This window comes from Epinephelus lanceolatus, chromosome 4 (genome assembly GCF_041903045.1).
Source record: "Epinephelus lanceolatus isolate andai-2023 chromosome 4, ASM4190304v1, whole genome shotgun sequence".
In the NCBI taxonomy this organism is placed as follows: domain Eukaryota; kingdom Metazoa; phylum Chordata; class Actinopteri; order Perciformes; family Serranidae; genus Epinephelus; species Epinephelus lanceolatus.
In genome coordinates this window covers 21,706,357-21,728,341 of record NC_135737.1, presented here as the reverse complement: position 1 = coordinate 21,728,341, position 21,985 = coordinate 21,706,357, and the positions used below count along the sequence as shown (strand labels likewise).

Genomic DNA, 21,985 nt, shown 5'->3' with positions numbered 1-21,985 from the left:
TGATGTCGGTTTGGTGTGTCTTGGCCTTTAAAGGTAGGATATGAGTGTGGGAAGTCAGTTCATCTTTTCTTCTCTTAATTAAAACATATTACAATCCAGATACCTGTTTATGTTAGAAGAGGGAGGAATGTCTCCTTGAGAGCCTCTTTCTTCTCCCTGCAACAGTTTACACTGAAACACACGTTACACGTTTGAGGCTCATGATGTGAAATCAATGAAAAACGTGTACTCTATGTAGCCGTAGTCTCTTAGGAGCAGAGACAAGAAAAGAAAGACCAAGTGAGGGAATAAAATGCAGACGCACTCTGGAGTTAGTGAGGAAGTAACTTGCGAATGTAAGCCTTCAAAGAACAGGCCGAACCCTGCGTCTGACTGTAGCATCCAGGCCATCTGCTGATGTGCTGTGTGGTCTACAAAGAAAAACAGTGGGAGGGTAAGATCTTCAAGCGTCTTTTAATGTATATAATTGATGAAGAGCTGCAGTAAGTAGGGCGAGATGTGATACTTTTTTTTTGTAGAGCAACTCCCAGGTTTCTCAGCCGTGGTGACACCTCGTCTGTGACGAGCTGTGGTGTGAAACAACTCCCAGGTTGACCAATGTACCTGCTGTTGTCACCGCCATGTGTGCCACCTATTTCCTGTCAACGGATGCTTAATCCCTGGTGAAAAATCTGAATTAGGATTAAGATTAATAACAGAATTTACAGTGGTGGAAGAAGTACACAGAAGTACCAATACCACAGTGTAAAAATACTTCATTACAAGTGAATGCCTTTCCAAATTTATCTTAAGTATTAAAACTATACTCATTCAGCAGAAAATCATCCCCAATGTATTGTAATATATTACATTAATGATGCCAATGCATTTTACTATTGTAGCTGGTTATGGTAGAGTTAGTTTTACCTACTTTTTATACTGTTTTGTAGTTTAGTCCAATGGTTCCTAATTGAGGGGTTGGGCCCCTGCAAAGGGTCACCAGTTAAATCTGAGGGGTTGTGAGGTGATTAAATTCTGCAAGAAAAAAATGTTTTAGAGGCTTTTGAGCTGGGAGGCATGAGGAAGCACAGGTACAGTAGATTTTTTAAGAAGAGGGTTTTATTTATCCAAAAATGAAACAAAATTTACAAAATATTCAATTCAATTCAATTCAATTCAATTCAGTTCAGTTCAATTCAATTCAGTTCAATTCAATTCAGTTCAATTCAGTTCAATTCAATTCAGTTTTATTTATAAAGCCCAGTATCACAAATCACAGTTTTCCTCTGAGGGCTTTACAGCATATGATATCCCTCTGTTCTTGGACCCTCACAGCAGATAAGGATAAGGTATAACAAAACATATGCAATGCAATGGGCCCATCAGAGGGGTCAACTAAACAGAACTAAACTCAAGCTGCAATACTAAAACCAGAAAATCACTTACAAATCAATCAAAAATCAGTTACTCGTGAATTTGTGAAGAAGACTTTGTATTTCTTGCATGCCTCTGGTGTGCAAAAAAAATCCAATAATGCAGAAAATGATGATGAACCGGAGTAAAGACAGGGTGCATGTAACAACAGCAAAACTCTATCAAAACATAATTTTATAAACTCTCACACAACTTGTGCAGTATAATTCAAGTATCCAGTTATATGCTCAATACTTACCAAACACATGCATTTGTGCCAACAGAGTTTGTGAACACATGTTTTGATGTAGTTTTACAGTTGTAACACCTTTTACTCCTTTTCATCTAGAATTTCCTCCATTTTTGGATTCTTTGTTCACCGCGGAGGCATTTCAATAAGTATCAGTTCAAATATGTTATTAGCTTACCAAAAAATCCCTAACAAACTAATATACTCTAAAGAAATAAACAAAATCTCCAAATAATGATACAACCCAATCCCCCCATGATGTGAAGGGCCCATGTTACACTCGGTTTGGCCACTTCCTGTATTCCAACAACAGATCAGTATAGTTATTTCACAGCGTGTCTGGAGGGAAACTTTATATAATAGAGATTGATCATAGCTACCATTGAGGATTAGTAAAATATTTTAAGATTAAAGCACAAACTCAAAGTGAAGCATGTTGCCCATTGATAACTATAATGATGCATCATGATCGTTTTAATGTAACTCTTGACCCGTCAATCACATGAGTAAGCAATATATAAACCAGTCATGCATTTAATCTCCATCAGTCTACTGTATCATCTAATGTGATGAGTGTTAGAGAGTGAGAGGGCAGTATGGACAGGCAGATGTCTAAACGTGATAATTGGGCGATTTGTTTACTCCATGCCAGGTGCTTGTGTGCAGTCTGAAGCATGGCAGCACTCCCAGCGGCAAGCGGTGACCCACTTGTATAGCGGCGCCTTTTTTTTTTTCTCCTCTTTTACTAAACACAGTGCCACTATTTATAATCAAAATATTATGTTGAAACACTGAAAGCAGCTGGCGGAGGGAACTACAGTTTATTGGCCTGCAGTAGGTGGGGAAGAGCTCCCCTGTGGCTGTTAGTGAAGCTCAGAAACATCAGGTGGAAATGCAGTGATGCTGCTAAGTGGTGTCTGTAGGTTGTGAAGAATAAATGGCAACACGGAGGGATGGTTGTCAGCATCACTTGTCCCTGTTCAGTGTGGTGTCTCACTGTTTCAGAAAGCTGTGGCATCACCCGTTATCTCATGCATGTGTTAGGAGAGCTGAATACTGCTGCTCAGCCTTGATGCCACTTTGTCCCAATGGCCACCAACAGCACTGCAACAAAAAAATCCCCTGTGGCCCAGAAAGCATTTTCCTCATGGACCACTGCTATAAAAAAAAGAAGTTTTTGACAGAAACAAACAAGGTCAGCTATTAATGTTTGTATTTGTAAACCATGAAGGTTTTACATTTGTAAAAAGCCTATGCCGACAAGTCTTTTGTCAAACTGTGGTTATAAGGTCAGATATAATTTTGTCATCTCTGCCAACATAATGGTATCCAGGGTGCAGATTACAGGACAGCTGGGTGGAGCTTGGCTCCTTTAATAAGACACGAGCTCCTCTGAAAACATGATTTGTGAAATTTTGGGGGGTCTCTAAAGCCCAGTTCAGACCAAACATTAGCAACGAGATGAAACCGTTTAAGAATTTTGCAGAGAAAAGTTGCAGCGGTGTGAACTGGCCAGTCTGAGCTCGACTAAAGCTGGCTGATGGTGTCACCCGCAACTCTGCTGGTCTAATCATTGGCAGCTGGTTTTAGAACCTAAAGTACACACATATTCTCACTGACCGATTACTTGCCGCTGGATATATATATATATATATGTTATTGTCCCGTATTGATTATGAATACAGTCCATCTAATGCTCCTTTTGTTTCTGGTTTCCACCGTTTCATCACTACCACAAATGCAACTGTAGCCAGTATCTCACTATCACTATCCTCATTCATATTTTAAGAAGCTACAAATTATGTTCAGCCACAAAATAAGCCTGAAAAGCTGGAAATCAGAATGGAGGTACAGAGAGTTGTTGCATAGAGATGGTACTCCGTCTCATCTAGTTGCATTGGTGTGAACTGGCAGGATTTTAGAACGTTGCAGAACAGCGCGTTGCAAATAGTTTCCTGTTTCAACTCGTCTCATCGTGAATCTTTAGTCTGAACTGGGCATAAGACATCATGCTACTTTGCCATACATTTCTATTTTTCTGAATCTGTTATCATTGATTATGCATAAAATTATGTAGGCTTTGCTGGTTTGTTGATATGTAACCACTTGCATTTGACGTCTTACATATACTGAGAGATTGTTTTGCTTATGTGTATGTGACGGGTAACTTTAACTGTTGTTGATGAGGACTCGATCCCTTGGAGGCAGCTTTGTGCTGTTTTGACTTGTGCGTGTTATATTTGTACTTCTAAGCTATAGAATATAGTACATCACTCCACAGAGTACACTGTGTCCTGATTAACTGGTCCATTTTTGCAGCTGAAGTAAGTAAAGAGTAGACTTAAATCCAGAAATCATATGCAAAACAAGATCAAGAGTTTCAACATCCCTATGCTCATCATATTTTGCTGGACTCTGGAGACCAGTCTGAGAGTCTACAGCCTAAGTCTAACAGCTCTTTGAGCTGAATGCTAACATTAGTATGCTAACATGCTCATAATGACAGTGCTAAAATGCTGATGATTTTAACATTTACCGTATTAGTATGGTGTGTTAGCATGCTACATATTGCTAAGTAGTGCTGAACACAAAGTACAGCTGAGACTGATGGGAATGTCGTTAGTTTTGCAGGTTTTTCAGTATTGAACAACTCAAAATTTAACCTGATGATGCTGCTAGATGAAAAGTTAATGAATCACCAAAGTCATTAGGATTCATCCTCAGGTACAAAATGTACAAAATTTCATCGCAATAGTTAAGATATTTCAGTTTGGACTTAAGTGGTGGACCGACTGACACTGCCCTCCATAGAGCTGCTAGTGTGGCTGAAAGTCTATATAAAGATGCATATGAAAACAAACATTATCTCAAACTCAAACACAACAGCAGGCACGAGGCTTTAATGTAGTGTAATGATTATTGTTGTCCTTTAAGATTTCATAACTGATGTCGTGATTCCTATTTTCCCTTTGCCCACAGCCCCCCCTACATTTACAGCGACGCCGCCGCAGTATGTGGAGGCGAAGGAAGGGGGAAGCACTCTGCTTAGCTGCTCTGCCCAGGGAAATCCAAAACCAATGATCAGCTGGCTGAGGGAGGGGGAGGAGCTCGCTACCAATGCAAAATATTCGGTAAGACTGATGATGAATAATGGGCATAATTCTAATTTATGATTGTGTGCAAATATAGAAGCAGGGTTTGTGCACAGATGGTGTTATCCACTGAGTCCATCTGTACTGGAAGTATGTTATGGACTCTGTCTCACTCAGGCTAATATCAGCTTCTTCTGTTGTTTTGCTGCCCTTTTTTTTGTGTGACAAAACCCTAAATATATACGCTCATGCTTCTGAAATGTGTATTGCTGAGGCTTTAGGCCAAAGGACAACAAAAAATGAAACTTACAGTTAGTTAACCACTGAAAACCCACCATAGGGGATCTTTAGGGGGGGGATAGTAGAACAGAAGTTTATGCCACATAGACGTGATATACATCATCTGAAAGCTGAGGATTAAGAGATACAGCAAAGCAAGTTTTTTTACTCAAAAATATGTAACAAACACTGTGTTGGTTAGGCACCTATTCAAACTTTTAAAGCTCAAAGTGTATAGGGGCTTAGAACATTATCATGGAAGTATATGATGACAATTCACGACTCAGTTATGTCTTTATTACCCAGTTTTGGTGCTAAATTAAAGCATTTTTACCACTTGAGAATTGATTAAAATGGTCAAAAATCCCTACAAAATACTACATTAAGAAACCAAGACCTTTAGGAACACCTCATAAAAAATCTGTGCTGTGATTTAGTATCAAAAACATTTGAATTTTTTGTGAGATTTTCTTTAGAATTGGATTAGATGACAAGCACTCCCGATTTGGTAGCTGCTAAGAAAACTCTTTATTGTCAATATACCTATGAAAGCTACATCTTCTGAATCCCAGAGGTCTCTAGTTTGTGGTTGTAAATGACGCTGCAACTATCCTAGAGGTCACTACAGGTCATTTTATACAGTGATGTCCATTTAAAAGAATGGTCTAACTTCAATAAAATGGCTGCTATGGAGGTTAACATCATCACACATAAATTAAATTGGGCTCACTGATTCCATTAGAGTCTCAGCTGTCTTGTCATACTCATTTGTGGCAATTCCCATACTGTTTTAAATATTCAAATACAATAGACAAAAATAACATTTGTGATGCATGGAAAAAACTTTTGTGTTTTTTGCTCAAAACTGCACGTGAGTAGCATAAAGTGGAGAGGGGTCTATAAAGGGGAGACTTGTGGGTACCCCTTGAGCCTAACTAACATGTTATTTAGCTCCCTTCCCAACAAGCTAGCATGGCACTACTGGTAACACTGGATTTCTTAGGTATTCGAGTTCCATAGTTACCAGTATCCCCTTACTTTACAACTCAGCCCACTGCAGCCTCTTCATGACACTAATGCTGGCTGAGATCGCCCTTGGTCCTGTGAGTTTCTTAGAGTACAGTTAAGAAGACGTTCTCAGTTGGCCCTTCGCTAAGCCCCGCCCCTTTGTGATGGTCCATCAAGTTTTCAGAGCTAACATGGAGCCCACACTGTAACTAACTGCATTCCCTGAAGAAATATTATCAAATTTTGGGAAAAACGAAAAAGCGATTTCAAAGGGAAGCTGACAGAGGGGTCTGCAATATGTGTTTGAAGCTAAAGCCTAACTATACAGATGACAGTGTAAAAGTGAACCACAACATCACTGGTGATCAAGACAGAGGACGATGAATATAAAGGGAAATTTTGCAGTTATTCAACCAGCTGTGTGTCATCGCCATGTGTGCGGACGAATGGTGTTTGGCTTCCCTTGGAGCTCTGTCTGCCGTCAGAGGTTTAGCAGCCAAGGTCTGGCGGTGCAGGTCCAGCAGCTCCAAGAGAAGCCTAATACCATTCATCTGCACACACTGCAATGACACACAGCTGGTTGAATGTCATCGAGTTTCCCTTCTTCCTTTCACTGGTTCCTGTAGAGCAGGGTAGGTCTTTATTCACTGTTGTAATAATCGAAAAGCAAAAGTAGCATGTGTTCAGTTCAGTTCAGACAACTTTATTTATCCCACAAGGGTAATCAGTTTTACAATCTACCCAGACCATACACATACTACCGACAGTAGTGATATGTCAGAGATCAATACATGTATACATTCAGTAGGCTATACCTTCAGTGGCTAGCTAGCTAACCCTACATTTTTCGGGGTGTGATTTGGTTTTGGAACAGGGAAGAAACGTATATCTTCTTCCAACCTCTCCAGGTAACGGATGTCATTAAAACACATGCCACAGGCACGATTTTAGCTTGAAATCCACAGAACCAACCTGAAATCTGAAATGAGACCCTTGTCAGAGGTGGCCGATGCTACGGTATAATTGGCCAGTCTGTGTTTGAGGGGCAGGGCTAAGTGAAGAGTCAGTTAATTAGAAGTATGTATTTCAGTTTTTCAACTGATTTCTGTATGGTTTTAGTTGACAATAAGTTAAATTTTGCAGACATCTGACTGCTTAATGAGAACAGCCAACGATCGTAGCGGTAAAACTGTCTGTCAGGCTCTTCCTGCTTCCCTGTAAAACTAAACCTTGACTCACTTAAACAATGTTAAGAACAGCTACTGGCAGCCCACCTCACATTTCTAAACCCTCTTTGTTGTGTGGTGATGCATGACTTTTATTCCTGTGGATAAACTCCCAGAAGCAGACAGTCTGATGTCATGACAAGATATTTCTGGCACCTCTTCAGTGTGGTTTGATAGCAGCGAAATGTCTCAAGCAACATAAACCATCAACAATAAAACATCAGGTGGTTGGATCGTGGCATTAGTCGCATAGAATCAAAGACATTTAACACGCTGTTTCATTACAGATGACTCACAAGCACCAAAAGCTTCGGCAGACGATGATGCATCAGCCACGGGATGTTTTGCATCTTGAGTAAAAAGGTGCAAATGTCACTTCTTCTCAAGTGGAGAGACTCTTGCTCTCTGGCTCTCACTATACTACCACAAGTACTCTCTCCACCTACACGTGGAGCTGGAGAGAGTACTCAAATGCAGCAAGTTCACACCGGCACTCTGGCGATTATCATTCTTGCGTAAGCAGGAATTAGAAGCAAACGAGGGAGGTCAAGGTAAACAGAAAATTAAATCACAGCAGACATAACATGTTGAATACGCAATATAAGAACAGTAGTGCTAAAGGGCATTTTTCACACTGCTTGTAATAATTTTTGGAACTTTCCTAAAGGTGGATGCCTCCTTCCTTTTTCTGCATGCCTTCACGTTCTCATATGTCACTGATATTGCAGTCTGCTGCTATCAACTCTTTACAGCTGCCTGTGTGATACAGGAAGTGACAGGAGCATGCTGCAGCGCCTGTTAAGAGCCTCTTCTTCCTTTCTCTTTCATTTTCCCTTTTTTTCTCTCCCTGCAGTTGCCTCCTTTTAACACCATTCCCTCAGTAAATGATTAGACAACATTCTGATGCATTATTAATCTCCTTCTCCTGCATCAATTTTACATTAGTCCTAATATGAATGTTACACTAAAAATGAAAATCTAGTTAGAGCCGATGCCATACTTCACTAGCTGCACTGTTATGTACGGAGGAAATATTGAAGCAGAGCATTTATCAGCTGCCGTCATCCATTTGGCCGCTCGGAGTGTATGTTCGAGCACAAACTTGGGAAAGCTCCTTCCTCTGGTGAGAAGAGAGTGCGTGTGTTTGTGTGTGCGTGAGGGTAAATTTGCTCACCCACATGATCAGATCCATGGAGACGTCATGGAGAAAGGCAGGAATGTGACAGACAGGGTTAGTGGAGAGGAGGAGGAATCCTCCGTCTCCTCCTTTCTTTGCTTTATTACTTTATTTGCACAGTAGAAAAGGGCCATAAAACAAAGGTACTAAACAAAACAGTTTTGGAGGAGAGGATGGAAAACTTGGTGGGATTATAAGGATCTTCCCTGAAGTGCACTCAGATGATAAGCAAGCAGAAAAACAACAGCAACCTCCTGATGTTTCAGAAGCCTGTATCAGTCTCTCTGGATGTGTCAGTGAAGTGTGACACAAATTGAGATTCTGCCTTCATCTCATGCTTCACCTTATCTACTGCTTCTGCTTTCCCTCTGTCCCCATTTCCCCCCTCATCTCCTCTTCCTCCTCCTCCTGTTCTTTAATCTTCTCCCCCTCACCTTGGATTGAGTTCAGCTCTGGCACAGAAAGTATTGCAGTGGACTGATGACCATTACATATCATCAGGTCCTGTTCAGTTTACTGTCTGTGGAAGTCTGCTACAGTCACTGCTGCATGTGGTGTCTGCACTGGAAGAGATTTAATTTGAGTTTGATAAATTCAGTGCGTCATAAAATCCCAGGATTAGAAAAAAGAAGATTTCTGCAAATAAGGGTAAATTCACCTGCCGGCAGTGATGGGAAGGTCACTTTTGAAATGTATACGTCACAGATTCGAGTTACCCTGTTAAACATGTAATGAGTTATGTAACTATTTTTATTACTTCATCAAAGTAATGTAATTTATTACATTTGATTACTATTATTAGTTTTCTAACAAATGTTTTAAACAGGGCAATAAAGCTGAAAAGTCCTAAACGCATCAGTACATAAATGTGGCATTTAAATTTGTCCCAATGGCTTTGCTGACCCGAAATACACCAAAAGAAGACATACCTGCACAGTGAAAAGATGCAAAGCAATAGTATGAATGTTATATTCTATATGTAATATTTTTAACAAAAAAGTATTTATTTAGATGTAACCTTTTTTTTAATCACCAACATTTAGACTTAATTACATATTTTTTTAGTTACTGTAACTGGTTGCAATTGCATTTATTCTGTAATTTTACAACATAATTCTGTTACATGTAATGAGTCACTCCCCAACACTGGGGTCGTTAGTGTTGTAACAATACATCAACCTGGATAGATGTATCGATTCAGTGATCAACGATGTCATTGATGCAGTGTGAAAACATTGTTGTTATCTAAACTAAGAGCTCACATTTGACCCTAACGACTCTGCAGGGGTTCCCACCCACACAGGATTTAAAGCCTGCAACTCTGTACCAGTCATTTAGAACTGAAGAAGCTTCTTGGATGAGAGGCGAAAAAGTCTTCAAGAAACACAAGCAAGTCCAGTTGCCTACGATATAGCACTTACGATTACCATGACCTGGGTGACTGAGAATCTTCACCGACAAATTGTTATCCTTGAGATACGCATTTATTTTGAAATTCCCATGGCAATCTGTGTCTCCATTAACATCCATTTTTTTCTTCTCAAACATCAAAGCAAGACTAGTACCAGGCAGACAATGGCAGCCAAGAAGAAGACAATTTACTGATACTGTCTTCATATAGCTTGCAGGCCCCTATATTGAATCAAACCATATCGTGACTGACTGTGTGATATCAGCAATTATCCAAAGAATCAGTATAATGTGGTGTTGTGACAAAACTTGGGATTTACACCTCTGCTGGCTATGCAGTATTTTGCTAAAAAACTGGTAACAAAAAAAGCAACACAGTGGTTGGTCAGGAAGTTTAATCTATGCAGGTCATTACTGTATTAGCAGTGCTGGCCTGTGGCACAGGCAGTATAGGCGAATGCTAAAGGCGCCGTCATTCATAGGGGCCGCCACGAATGGAGGAAGAAAAGCTCAAAATGTTAATCTTTTGCTTCTTTTTACTATTTTTTTTTTTTTTTTTTTTGTAATACTATAACACTATTACATAAGGCCTTCTGGGTTCCCTCCCCAGCTTGTTACACTTTACCTGTTCTCTGGGGGAGATGGGTGCGACATGCGAACCCCGAAACACGCTGTATCGTTATCATGTCAAAATGACAAAAGCGCCCTGGTGCCCACTCAACTACCACTGCACTACTGATAGGAGTGGATGTGGAGAGAAGGAACATGAAAAGAAGAACGCCGGGGGGGGGGCTCGCCTAGGGCACCACTACCACTGACTACTTGGCACATCACATTAAGTGAGAGTGTAGTTTGATTATTTCACATATTTCCTAATGAGCAAGCTACTTGTTAGCTTGCGGGCAATGCAGTTTGTGGGTCTCCGCTGTATGTAGGGGTGCACAATTAATCAAAATATTATGGAAATTGCAGTCGGGTTAAAGGCAATATCCACATTGCTGAAGCTTTTTTGGGAAAAGTAAAACATACTGTTATAAATTAAAATTGTGGTGCTACGGAGAGGTCCTAGCCCATGAATCATATTCCAGACATAAGGACACATTCATTCAAAACACACACATCTTCATCATCGTCAGTGAAAATGAAATTAAAAAGTGTCACAATGTCCAGTTAGTGAAAGTTAGTGGTATGTTCAGGAACACAGAACATGCCAAATCAGCCAGACAGTAGTTACTGCAGCTGTGTAATTAAAATAAAGACAGTTTTAATCAATTCATCTCTTCTAACTTTTTTAAATCAATACAAATTTCCTTCCAAGCAACAAATCGATGCTTCACAACACTCCAGTGTTTAGGCTACACTCGGAGCTCTCAGCACACCACACGTGTCGTATGTTACACAACAGTGAAACACAAAGTGTTATCCTGTGATGATGATGATGCAGTTTGCCAGCAGACCGACAGAAGTTAAATGTAGCTTGTGTCAATCCGCTAGTAGCATCTCTGGGCTCTAAAATATTGGGAAGACAGATGAATAGGAATAATTCTGCAGGCGTAGCAGATTCCCCCTCAGCTGCATGAATGGACAGACTACAGCTGTGTGTGACTTGAATGGACAGAGCCTCTCGCAACCTGTTGCATAATTTATGAGGGTTTTTCTATTAGGTTTGGTTAATGTGTTTCTTCGCCACTTATTGGTTCTCATCAGAGGCTGCACACGGGGACGCGCAGCAACATGGGGTTAGACGTTTCCAAGGTTACAACATGCAGGAATCAGATCTGGAGAGTTAATTAAAGCATGACGCATTCATGACTTTTAAGTGTTTGATGTGTTTTCTTTGGAGACTCACCGCAGAGTTACTCGAGTGGGAGTGTGTAACTAAGTACATTTACTAAAGTACAAGTCTGTGGTACCTGTACTGTTGTATGCCACCTTACACCTGTTCCACTACATTTCAGAGGGAAATATTGTACTTTTGCTTCAAAGTTTGGCAGCAACTAAGATTTTACACAAAGAAGGGTGAATATAATGAAGTAATTGCTCAAGCAAATATGTTTTCTGCCTCTCTTTAAAAAAAAAACTTACAATAGACTCAATTAAACTGATTGGAGTGTCTGTTTGCACCCAAGTGAGAATAGTCACATTTCTCTCCCCCCCCCCTCGTCTCAGATATTCTCTAAGAAATAAAGTGGGAAAGTTACAAGAAAAAAAAAATCACAAATAAAAAAAAAAACTGCTTGAATGTCAGGTGACGTAGTACGAAGAGAAACACAGACCATGGAGGGAGTAAAATGTAGTGGTTGAATGAGTCAAGCCCGGGACATTCAACAGAAGATGGGGACTCTGGCACTGTGTGAGTCATTGTTGGCTTATAAATTTTAGACTTAGTTGACATATTACATTTAATTTTTAGGATGTATGAAGCTGCTGACGGCACTCTGCACATAAACTTTAACAGCTGATAGGACACCCGGGAATACACACCTGGGTGCAAATTACATATGCCTCAATCAATAATGAAAATAATTATGAGGCGCAGCCCTTAAAAAATGTAATTAGTTAAAAAGCAGCTTCACTTCAAGCAATTACAACAGTACATTAATGCATTAGTCAGAATAATCTAATGATTTACTGTGTAATAGTTTAACTCTCACATTTTCTACATGAAGTACTTTTACTTTTGATCATATAAATATACTTTATTAATGCTTCTAATGTACATAAGAAACATATTAGTGCAACGCTTTTAAGTGTAATGCCGTGTTTTTTACAATGTGGTATTGCTGCTTTTTCTCAAGTAAAGGATCAAATAACAATCATTTTCATTATTGTTTAATCTGACAGTTAATTTCTTGATTTAGCAATTATTTGTTTACAGCCTATAAAATGTAAGAAAGTAGTGAAAAATGCCTCTTACAATATCCAACATATTGCTTATTATGTCAGACCAGAAATAAAAATCTTGATAGTATTTCAATTTCAATTTCAATTTATTTTATTTATAAAGCCCAATATCACAAATCACAATTTGCCTCACAGGGCTTTACAGCATACGACATCCCTCTGTCCTTAAGACCCTCACAGCGGATAAGGAAAAACTCCCCAAAAAAAACCCCTTTAACGGGGAAAAAAAAACAAAACGGTAGAAACCTCAGGAAGAGCAACTGAGGAGGGATCCCTCTTCCAGGACGGACAGACGTGCAATAGATGTCGTACAGAACAGATCAGCATAATAAATTAACAGTAATCCATATGACACAATGAGACAGAGAGAGAGAGAGAGAGAGAGAGAGAGAGAGAGAGAGAGAGATGCAGGTAATGACAGTAGCTTACAACAACATTAATGAAAGTAATAATATTATAGTTATAGTTCTGGCTACTGTGGTACAATATGTTGAAAGTATGTATTAATATCAGACAGTATACTTGTGTGACAATAGTCATATGTGTATAATAACAGTAGAAGTATGACTAATGACTAATGATGGCAGCAGCAGCAGGAGGCATCTGGCAGGACCACGGCAGCAGCACAACCACACACGTCACACTGTCCAGGCACCGCTGCGGTAATATTCAATTTACTTTCATAGAAGACAAAGAAATGGTGCACATATCCACATTTGAGAAGCTGGAATCAATGAAGTTTGATTTTTTTTTGCCTAGAGAACAACTTAAATGATTATTTGATTACCAAAACTGCTGCTGGTTAGGCTACTTTTCTGCCAATCGTTTAACTGCTGGACCTTTAATCTGAAGTTTTCCTCTGCCACTGTATTTGACAACCTGAAACTTGTTGTTTATCACATTATCATTTTAATGGTTTGTGTCAGAGACTTCATCTGTCTGCCCTGCATGTGACCACAGGTACATGATGGCAGTCTAACCATCCTTGGCATCACTAGAGACGACAGAGGGGCGTACACATGCCGAGCCTACAGTGACCAGGGAGAGGTGCTCCACACTACCCGTCTGCTGGTACAAGGTATTGTATCAATAGCTTAATCACACTGAGAGGACGCCCCTGATTAAGAGCTTATTAATAAGTGTTAATGAGTGTGATTCTGAAATGAAACACATGTTTCCTAGTTTCTTCCTCCTGAGGCCAAATATTGCATCTGCATCGCTGAAGTAGTTTTATTATTTATACCTTACTGTAGCAGCGTTTAAAAGCAGAGCCATGCAACTCTCTGGTGTACTGATGTATGTAACATACCTTCTGAGTCTGTATCAGTCAGTCAATAGCTCAGGCTGGGGCTTGTGTGTGTGTGTGTGTGTGTGTGTGCATGTGTGCGTGCTCTTGTGCACAGCCATGTGTGTACAACAGGATCTGTCTGTGAGAGCGTCACTGTCTGTCTCCGGTCCATTAACTAGGCTCTCTGCTAGACACAGATCAGATAGATGGTTGTGATACCAGCCTCCAGTGCTCGCTCTCACTCTCCCGATACAGCAGGGAGTTAACAGTGTGTATTTAACAAGCAACTGAGCATCTTGCTTTTATGGTCGAGTTAGCGTCAGGTCTATTTTAATGCTTGACTTCTGTAGGTGCAAACAGGGCGGAGGAATTACTCTCCCCTTTGTTCCCTGTATAGTAAATGCATGTGCACACTCACTGCAAACACACATTAAAAAATCATTGTGTTGTAACCCAGTGGATAGTGTAACCAGCCGTGCGTGTGATGCAACTGCATTAAGTCTGCAGGCCTCCAGTGGAGCCACTAATACGACGATACCCCCGTTCTTTCACCCACAACACACTGCGGCAGTGGTGGCTCAATTGTGGACTCTTTTCTTTCCATCGCATCAAAGCAGGACAAAACTACCTGTACGTTCCCCTCTGCATGCAGGAACGCCTGACAATGTATAATATGTCCAGAATTAGGTCAGAATTTTTCAAGAAAAGACTAAATTTAGATAAAATGATAAAGTGAACCAAATGATTTTGATTGGATTGGGATGACTGCATTACATAGGTGTGATTGTCTATTGTACAGTTACTGAATATTTGATACAGAAGACTTTTTTTCCCCTTTATTCTTTAAATATGACAACATTTTTCTTGTAATATTACAACTAAATTCTCGAAAATGTCAGATGTTTTCTTGTCCAAGATATTGTTGAAAATTTGTCCCATATGAAGAGACATTTTTAATTATTAAAATAATATATTTTTTCAAATATTTAACAGAATCAATTTTTAAACCAGTCAGTTTTTGAATCACTTTTTTTGCAAGCAGTGTTCCCATCATTAAAGCTAATGGCATATGCTGGGGAGGATAGTTTGTTATAATCATTGGAAAACAGACTGAAATCATTAGGCCAAAATAAGTATTGCACAATCCCAAAATAAATGTAACAGGCTTCCTCCTTTAGTTTTGCATGTATTGCAAATTTAAGACACAGAGGGAAACATTTTGCACAAAAGACTTTTGAATATTTGAACCCATAAAAGTATCTCTTATTGTAGAGCTACTTGATTTGAGTGCATATAGTACGTACAGTAGATGTCAGTTGGCATGCCCCTAGTTCGGAGAAGCAGGCTGGAGTTTGACATGGAAGTTAAGCAATATTCTGCTGTGGATGGTGCGGCAACAAAATGTATTATAACTCCCTAAAAAAATCAATATCACTTCAACTGTATGCTGTATTTAGAGTATTTTCAATGCTTTACCTTAATGTCAGACACTGATTTGTGATGGGTAACAGAAACCGTTACATCGCACTCTTGAAAGCCAGACTCCATTGAGAAAAACAGTGATTTAACATCGCTGTACTGAGGAGCTGCTGGTCTACCACTGCCTCGATCGATTAGTATGTTTGTGTTATCATGTGACTTTGGCATAAAAAGTGGTTAGTTCGGATTCACCGATGTCACACAGTAACACAATAGCTAAGTGGTAGAAGCAGTGGTTCACCAGCAGCTCCCGTGTTGAACGAGCGAAAATTGGTTTTATTAATGGAGTCTGGTGGCTTTCACAAGAGCATAAATGGGGCACTGAAGCTGTTAACGTTTTCCCCATTGGAATGAGCTGACTGATGGCAAGGTAAGATGGTAAAAATACTCTTAATATACTGTAGCTTAAACTTAAACCGTTTCTGATTTTTTTAGGTGGGACTTTTTTAGGTGGCTAAAATACATTTTGCTGTTGGCCCCCATCCACAGCAGTACATTACTTAGCTTCCATGTCGGATTCCAGTCTGCTTCTTCAACTGGGGGGCATGCCGACTGACTTCTACTGTATATAATACACTGACTATGGATAAGTACCGCACTTCAAAAAAATCCAAACTGTCCCTTTAAGTAACACTATAAAACCTGTTGTCAGGTAGAATAAGAAACAAATAAAACATTTTGCCCTGTAGTTGAGTTTGGATGAACATTTGGCGTGAAAAGCACTGTGGAATAAAATGCGGGGTATGATTAAGACTCAGAGCAATAACAAGCAGATATCTGAGGAGTCATGATTCTCACTCCCGTGATCTGTTTTTAATTGTTATGTGAGACACTGTGAGGCACACAGTGCCGTCAGCGGTCCCACCTGATGCATTAAAGCCGTGCTCGCTGAGAGGAAAATAACCAGGAGGCTTGTATCTGGGCCCACTCATAAAAGACAGCTTACCTTTCATGGCTTCTACTGTTTTATTGAGAGTTAAGAGCAAACCTCGAGCACCTCAGGGGATGAGGAGGTTACAATGTGAAGCATGCATAAGCTCCGACGCTGGCTACTGTTAAGGTAACAGTAGCTGCCTGGTCACTGTATTTCACCTCAGACTGTGGTGATATATTGTAAATAAAACAAAGTGTGTGCTCTTTCTCACTCTGTTACTGACAGAAATATCCACTATCCCAAAGTGGAAGCAGAGCTGGCCTGCATATAGTTCAGTAGGATGTTTTAGGATCTAATGATACTTTTTATCCAACAAAAACAAAACTGTTGTGCTGTTGCACCAAATCACAGATGAACAGGTCTGATATTCTTTTGTAAAGAATGGCCTGCATAATACAGTATGTGAGTTTTTGTAATTTTTATCTTACTATTTATTGCCTTTTTCATGTACTCCTCTTTTGAATGAATAAGTAAATGTTTATATTGTATGTAAAATGGGTTTTAAACATTGCTGATAAAAACAGATGTGTAAATCATGGATGGATTACTAAATGGGCCTTCCAGGCACAGACCCGGAGGCCCAAAATGTCAGGGGCTCCCCTGGCCTTCACCTGCAAAATGTAACTCAAATCAACTTGTACCAATCAGAGAGAGACTCAAAATAACCTCAAAGAGACAAGAAAAGACCACAAAGAGATGCAAAACAACAACAAAAAATTAGGCAAAGCAACTACAAAGTTTGGGTTTTGTTCCTGTGGTGGAGAGGTGGTGGGGCCTTTTGTATATCTGCGCCCAGGGGCCCATCGTCTCATAATCTGCCCATCGTGTGAATAAAAAGTCTTATTTCACTTTAATGTATGCACACTGTGAATGGATAGTTCAACCATTTCATAGGGGCTAAGTAAAAAAAATATTTGTAGTTCCTCCCTAAAGAAACTCATGTTGGGTGCAGCAGGGTTCTGTTTTCACGGTCAAAGCCCAAAAACCCCACTGTACACCACCTGCTCAGCCCAAAACAGCACACAGACACAGTTAGCAACTAGCATGTGAACATAGTGGAGCATTTAGCAGCTAGAGAGTCACATATTTCCCTCAAGAGTTGGTGGAGACCAAAAACAAAGCTAAAACGAGAGTGAGTTACATTCATCAGGTGGCTGGAAACACGACTCTGAGTGAATGCAAATGTTGCTCTGTAACTGATGGATGTGTAAAGAAGAAACTATTTATTCATATCAGCTTAGCTTGCAGATTATATCTGAAGACTACAACAAACTAAAACACTTGTGTCTGCCTCTTTCAGGGCCTCCATACATCGTCTCTCCACCAGAAAACGTCACTGTAAACATATCCCAGAATGCACTCTTCACCTGCCAAGCGGAGGCGTATCCTGGCAACCTGACCTACACCTGGTTCTGGGAAGAGGACAACGTCTACTTCAAGAAGTAAAGTTATGATCAAGTTCACTTCTGTACTGTAGCTGCAGGGAAACAGTTAAAAAACCTGGGTGAGGTTAAGACTTAAAGGCATTTAAAGCGCCATCACACAGGCTGCATTCATCCCAGAGCTTCTCTGATGTGGGTGACATTGTGTGTCTCTGAGCCCTTCGTGTGTGTGTGTGTGTGTGTGTGTTGGTGTCCTGTCCTACTGCGGCCCCAGAGGCAGCAAGAGCGCGCCTGGCGGGGGGCTGTCTGGACAGTGCCAGGCGAGTTAGTGCGCTCTGATGACAATACCACCTGACTCAGGCCTTGTGTCATCATATGCCTCTCATGCAGTGATGCTCTGAAGCGTAGCCAGGACCTCCGCGGACTCCCCAGAGCAGGTCTTTAGAGTCTGAGAGGGTTTTACAGCGAACAAGTGACAGACAGAACAAGTGGGAAGGAAGAACAAGTGAACAGGCGTTTGACTGGCAGTGAAAACAAGTGTCTGAAGGACTTCCACAGAGGAAGTGCACTGAAGTGTCCGATCTAATTTTAAACAGCTTTCATGGCGTCAATCTTGATTTTCTTTTAATTTTCTTGCAGGATGGGTAGGATAAGAAGGTTTATAAGGTAGTTCTACGTAAGAAGTCGTAAGTCCTGTGTTTTGTGACCCATCCACCACCCCAACCTGCCTCCTTATGCAGACTACTTCCTTCTCTACTCCTGTTAATGCACTGGTCCCATAGCCTTCCCAGTTACACGGATTGTACAGGAATTACTGGCTCGTGGTTATGTGGGATATATATGAATTATGGTGCATTACTTGTCGCAGGTGTTCGTACAAACAGTGCGTTTGAACGGCCTGGGCTGATTGTGGTGAATTTTCATTAATGGGATAATAGTGAGTATCATGTTCAGCAGCACCCAAAGAGTCTGCTGGGCAACCAACAATAACAGAGACTCTGCAAAAACAGCCTGCGTATGTGCCAACCTTAAAAATGAGCACTGGTATATTTCATTTCATAGGATATGATGCCACTGAAAATTCTGGCTTTTTAAGATTTGTAGTTGTCAGAAAGATGTAAATATTGTTAACAAAATGTAAGATAAAGTGATTCCATGTTTTAGTTCCAATACCGAGACCAGTATCTCAAATGCCCCTGCCCAAAATATTGGACCTGGTATTGGCATCTGTGAGATTCTATGCACTGATCCAATACCACGTAATTTATTAATTAATTTTTAAATAAGTTTCACACCCAGACAAAATGGCACTTTTCCTGTAAATCACTTCTTCTTTGCTGCTCTAAAACAGGAGCCTACACAGCAAGTTGCTCAATGCAGCCACTGGCAACTACTGTTTTAGAGCGGCAAAGAAGAATTGATTTACAGGAAAACTGCCATTTTGTCCAGGTGTGAAACTTATTCAAAGTTTATTCCTAAATAGTAATAATAGTGCAATGTTAGCCGTTAGCAAAATGTTAGCAATTTGCAGTATTTCACACTGGATAAAAGTTCTGTGGCATTCATTCTCTGTATGTATTTGTTCATGTTTTACAAAGGGTTTAACCTGAGCCATGTCATGCAAAATTGATAGCAATCATCTCACATCCATACAGGGGTTAGTAATATACAGCTGTTCATTTTTTATTTTTATTCTTTTGTGCAATGGTATCAGATCTGTACCCAGTATCAAACGATATGCAAGCTCAGGTAACAGAATTAATATCAGTAAGGTAAAAATGGTATCAGAACATCTCTGTTTAAAGGTATACAGAACCAGATTGTCAGTTAGTTTGAAAACACGTTTGCCACCAAGTGAAAGTCAAAGCCAATCCCAGATTCACTCTTGTTCGACGTTTCACCTTGTTATCTATGTGTTTTTTTGGTGCTGTGTCTCTTGGATGCCTGCTGCTTTTGGACAGGCGTCTGCCCCGACCTCACCCGAGCGCTGTGAGGACACGTCCAAAAAAGTCCCAAAACAGGAAAATACAGGAAGAGGGCAGAGTCTCTGTAGAAAAATACACTGCCACACACTTGTAGTGGGTCATACGTGATGATTGAGCGGATTACTTCTGTATCAGTCTATACATTGTTTTAAGAAATATCCTACAGAGCGTCGCTTTAAGAGCTTTAAGCATATTTCGATGATTAATAAGATAATGAATAATATTGTGAATTTTAATATATAATCATGTATATTGTATTTATTTTTCATCCCTGTACATATAGTGTATACAGTTCACACATCATGGCTGCCACAGCATTCCTTGCGCACAAATATTTGCCCAATTCACTCATATAGTGTAAGGTTATTTATTTTTCCAAGTTGCTTTTCAAGATACTCATTGTGTTACATTGCATGACAAATCATCAATAGATATCTGAGAACACACCAAAGGTACAAGTTAGCAGATCATATTATCTTAATGTTGTAGCTAAGATCAGTTATAAGAAACACCAGATGGTTTTCCAAGTAGTACCACATACGTGTTTGGTTAAAATACAGTAATATAAGTTCATAATCCATCAATAAATGCTTAAGAAGTTGTAGATGAATGGATTTAGGTTCATTCATGTGGTCCAGTCAGTCAAAGGGATTTTTTTTATAGCCTAGCAGCCCAAATCTTTTTCTTATTAATGGCCTAAAACTGATCTGTAAACCTCCAGTAAATGACATATTCGCCATTTATAAATCCATTTTAAGATGAAAAGGGGGGTTCATATCAGAAAGTGGTATCATTTTATTTAAGGATATATTCAGTTTGAGCTATGTTATATGGTAAAATTATTTCACAAGGAAACAAGGAAAGCAGCTTCATTAAACAAACAGAATATGTGCTCCATCATTACTGTGTTTAATTTTAAATGGTGTCAAGGGGGAAAGCATGAAGGCTGAACCATTTGGCGATTATGGCAATTAGCAGATTTATTTGAATCTCTTGCTCTGTACTCTGTGTTCTTCCTCTCAGAGCCGGCTGCTGTTTGACTCTCTGCTGCTCTCTTATGGCACCTTGATGTAATTCAGCAAAGAAAAGAGATGTGTGCCCTGTCCTGCTGCTGTGCTTGAGTAACATGGTGTGTGACAAAACGCGCGTGTGTGTGTGTGTCTTCTTGCAGTGATCTGAAGCTCCGAGTGCGCATTCTCATCGACGGCACCCTTATCATCTTCCGGGTCAAGCCGGAGGATGCTGGGAAATACACCTGCAGTCCGAGCAACAGCCTCGGTATCTCGCCCTCGGCATCAGCCTACCTGACTGTTCAGTGTGAGTGTTACCATGGCAACAAAGTGGGTGGGGGCGGGGCAGGGAGAGTGAGCGGTGTGAGGAGGAGAGGGGAACAGCAGCAGCAGTATGGAGGCTGCTGTATTATTTGGCAGCGCTGTTCTGCCACTGTAATGCAAAGTAACCTTCCTGAATGTCAAGGTCAGATGTGACAGAGGGTCACAGAGTTTGCTTTGACTCAGCCTCTTTGACCATTTTCATATTCTGAGTGGATTTTAGTGATACAGTTAGTATCTATATCGACTCCAGCCTCATTCCTGTGTGCAAAAAAATGGAGACGGGCTCGTCCTCAGACTCCATTTTTCCTCGTCTCTTTTGAATCCAGCTCCCCCTAAAAATGAAACAGTGACCTTCCTGTTCATCGGCTCTGTCCGATGAGAGAGAAAAACGTCACTCCTGGCTATCTGACGTTTCATCGTCAAGCCCTGGCGTGTTGAGCTAATTTGCTCCCAAGTTGCCGCTGGTCATTGATTACTGTGCTACAGTATGAGAGAGAGCCTGGGGGATTCACAGGCACTGCAGGCACTGATTTCATCACTGGCCTCAAATAAAGCAGACCATAATTAAACCAGTGTCCTGGATGCTTCATGCAAAACACACTCTGGGCTCATATTTATCAAGCATCTCAGAATCACTCCCAGGAATAGTGCTGAAAGTTAACCTAGGACTTCAAATACTTAGAGTAGGACTTGAGAGTAATTTATTAACACTTACTTTCAGCCACGAGAGGGACTACGCCTAGGAGAGGCGCAGGGCCCAGTTGTACGACAGTTAAGGTTTCAGATATTTTAAAAAATGGTACAAAATGCAGAAAATAGCACTGCTTGTTAATGTTTTATGGTTT

The 21,985-nt window shown here is 40.3% G+C and overlaps 1 protein-coding gene across 4 annotated transcripts in view; it reads left to right on the top strand.

Annotated features, from left to right (window-relative positions):
- The window catches only part of igsf9ba (immunoglobulin superfamily, member 9Ba), a 91,484-nt gene that overhangs the window by 40,949 nt on the left and 28,550 nt on the right, over window positions 1-21,985 (top strand). For all 4 annotated transcript variants that reach the window (XM_033631464.2, XM_078167020.1, XM_078167021.1 and 1 more), the window contains exons 4-7: window positions 4,622-4,773; window positions 13,699-13,816; window positions 17,740-17,881; window positions 20,978-21,123. In XM_033631464.2, the coding sequence (XP_033487355.2) occupies window positions 4,622-4,773; window positions 13,699-13,816; window positions 17,740-17,881; window positions 20,978-21,123 (558 nt within the window). The remainder of the gene's footprint in view (window positions 1-4,621; window positions 4,774-13,698; window positions 13,817-17,739; window positions 17,882-20,977; window positions 21,124-21,985) is intronic.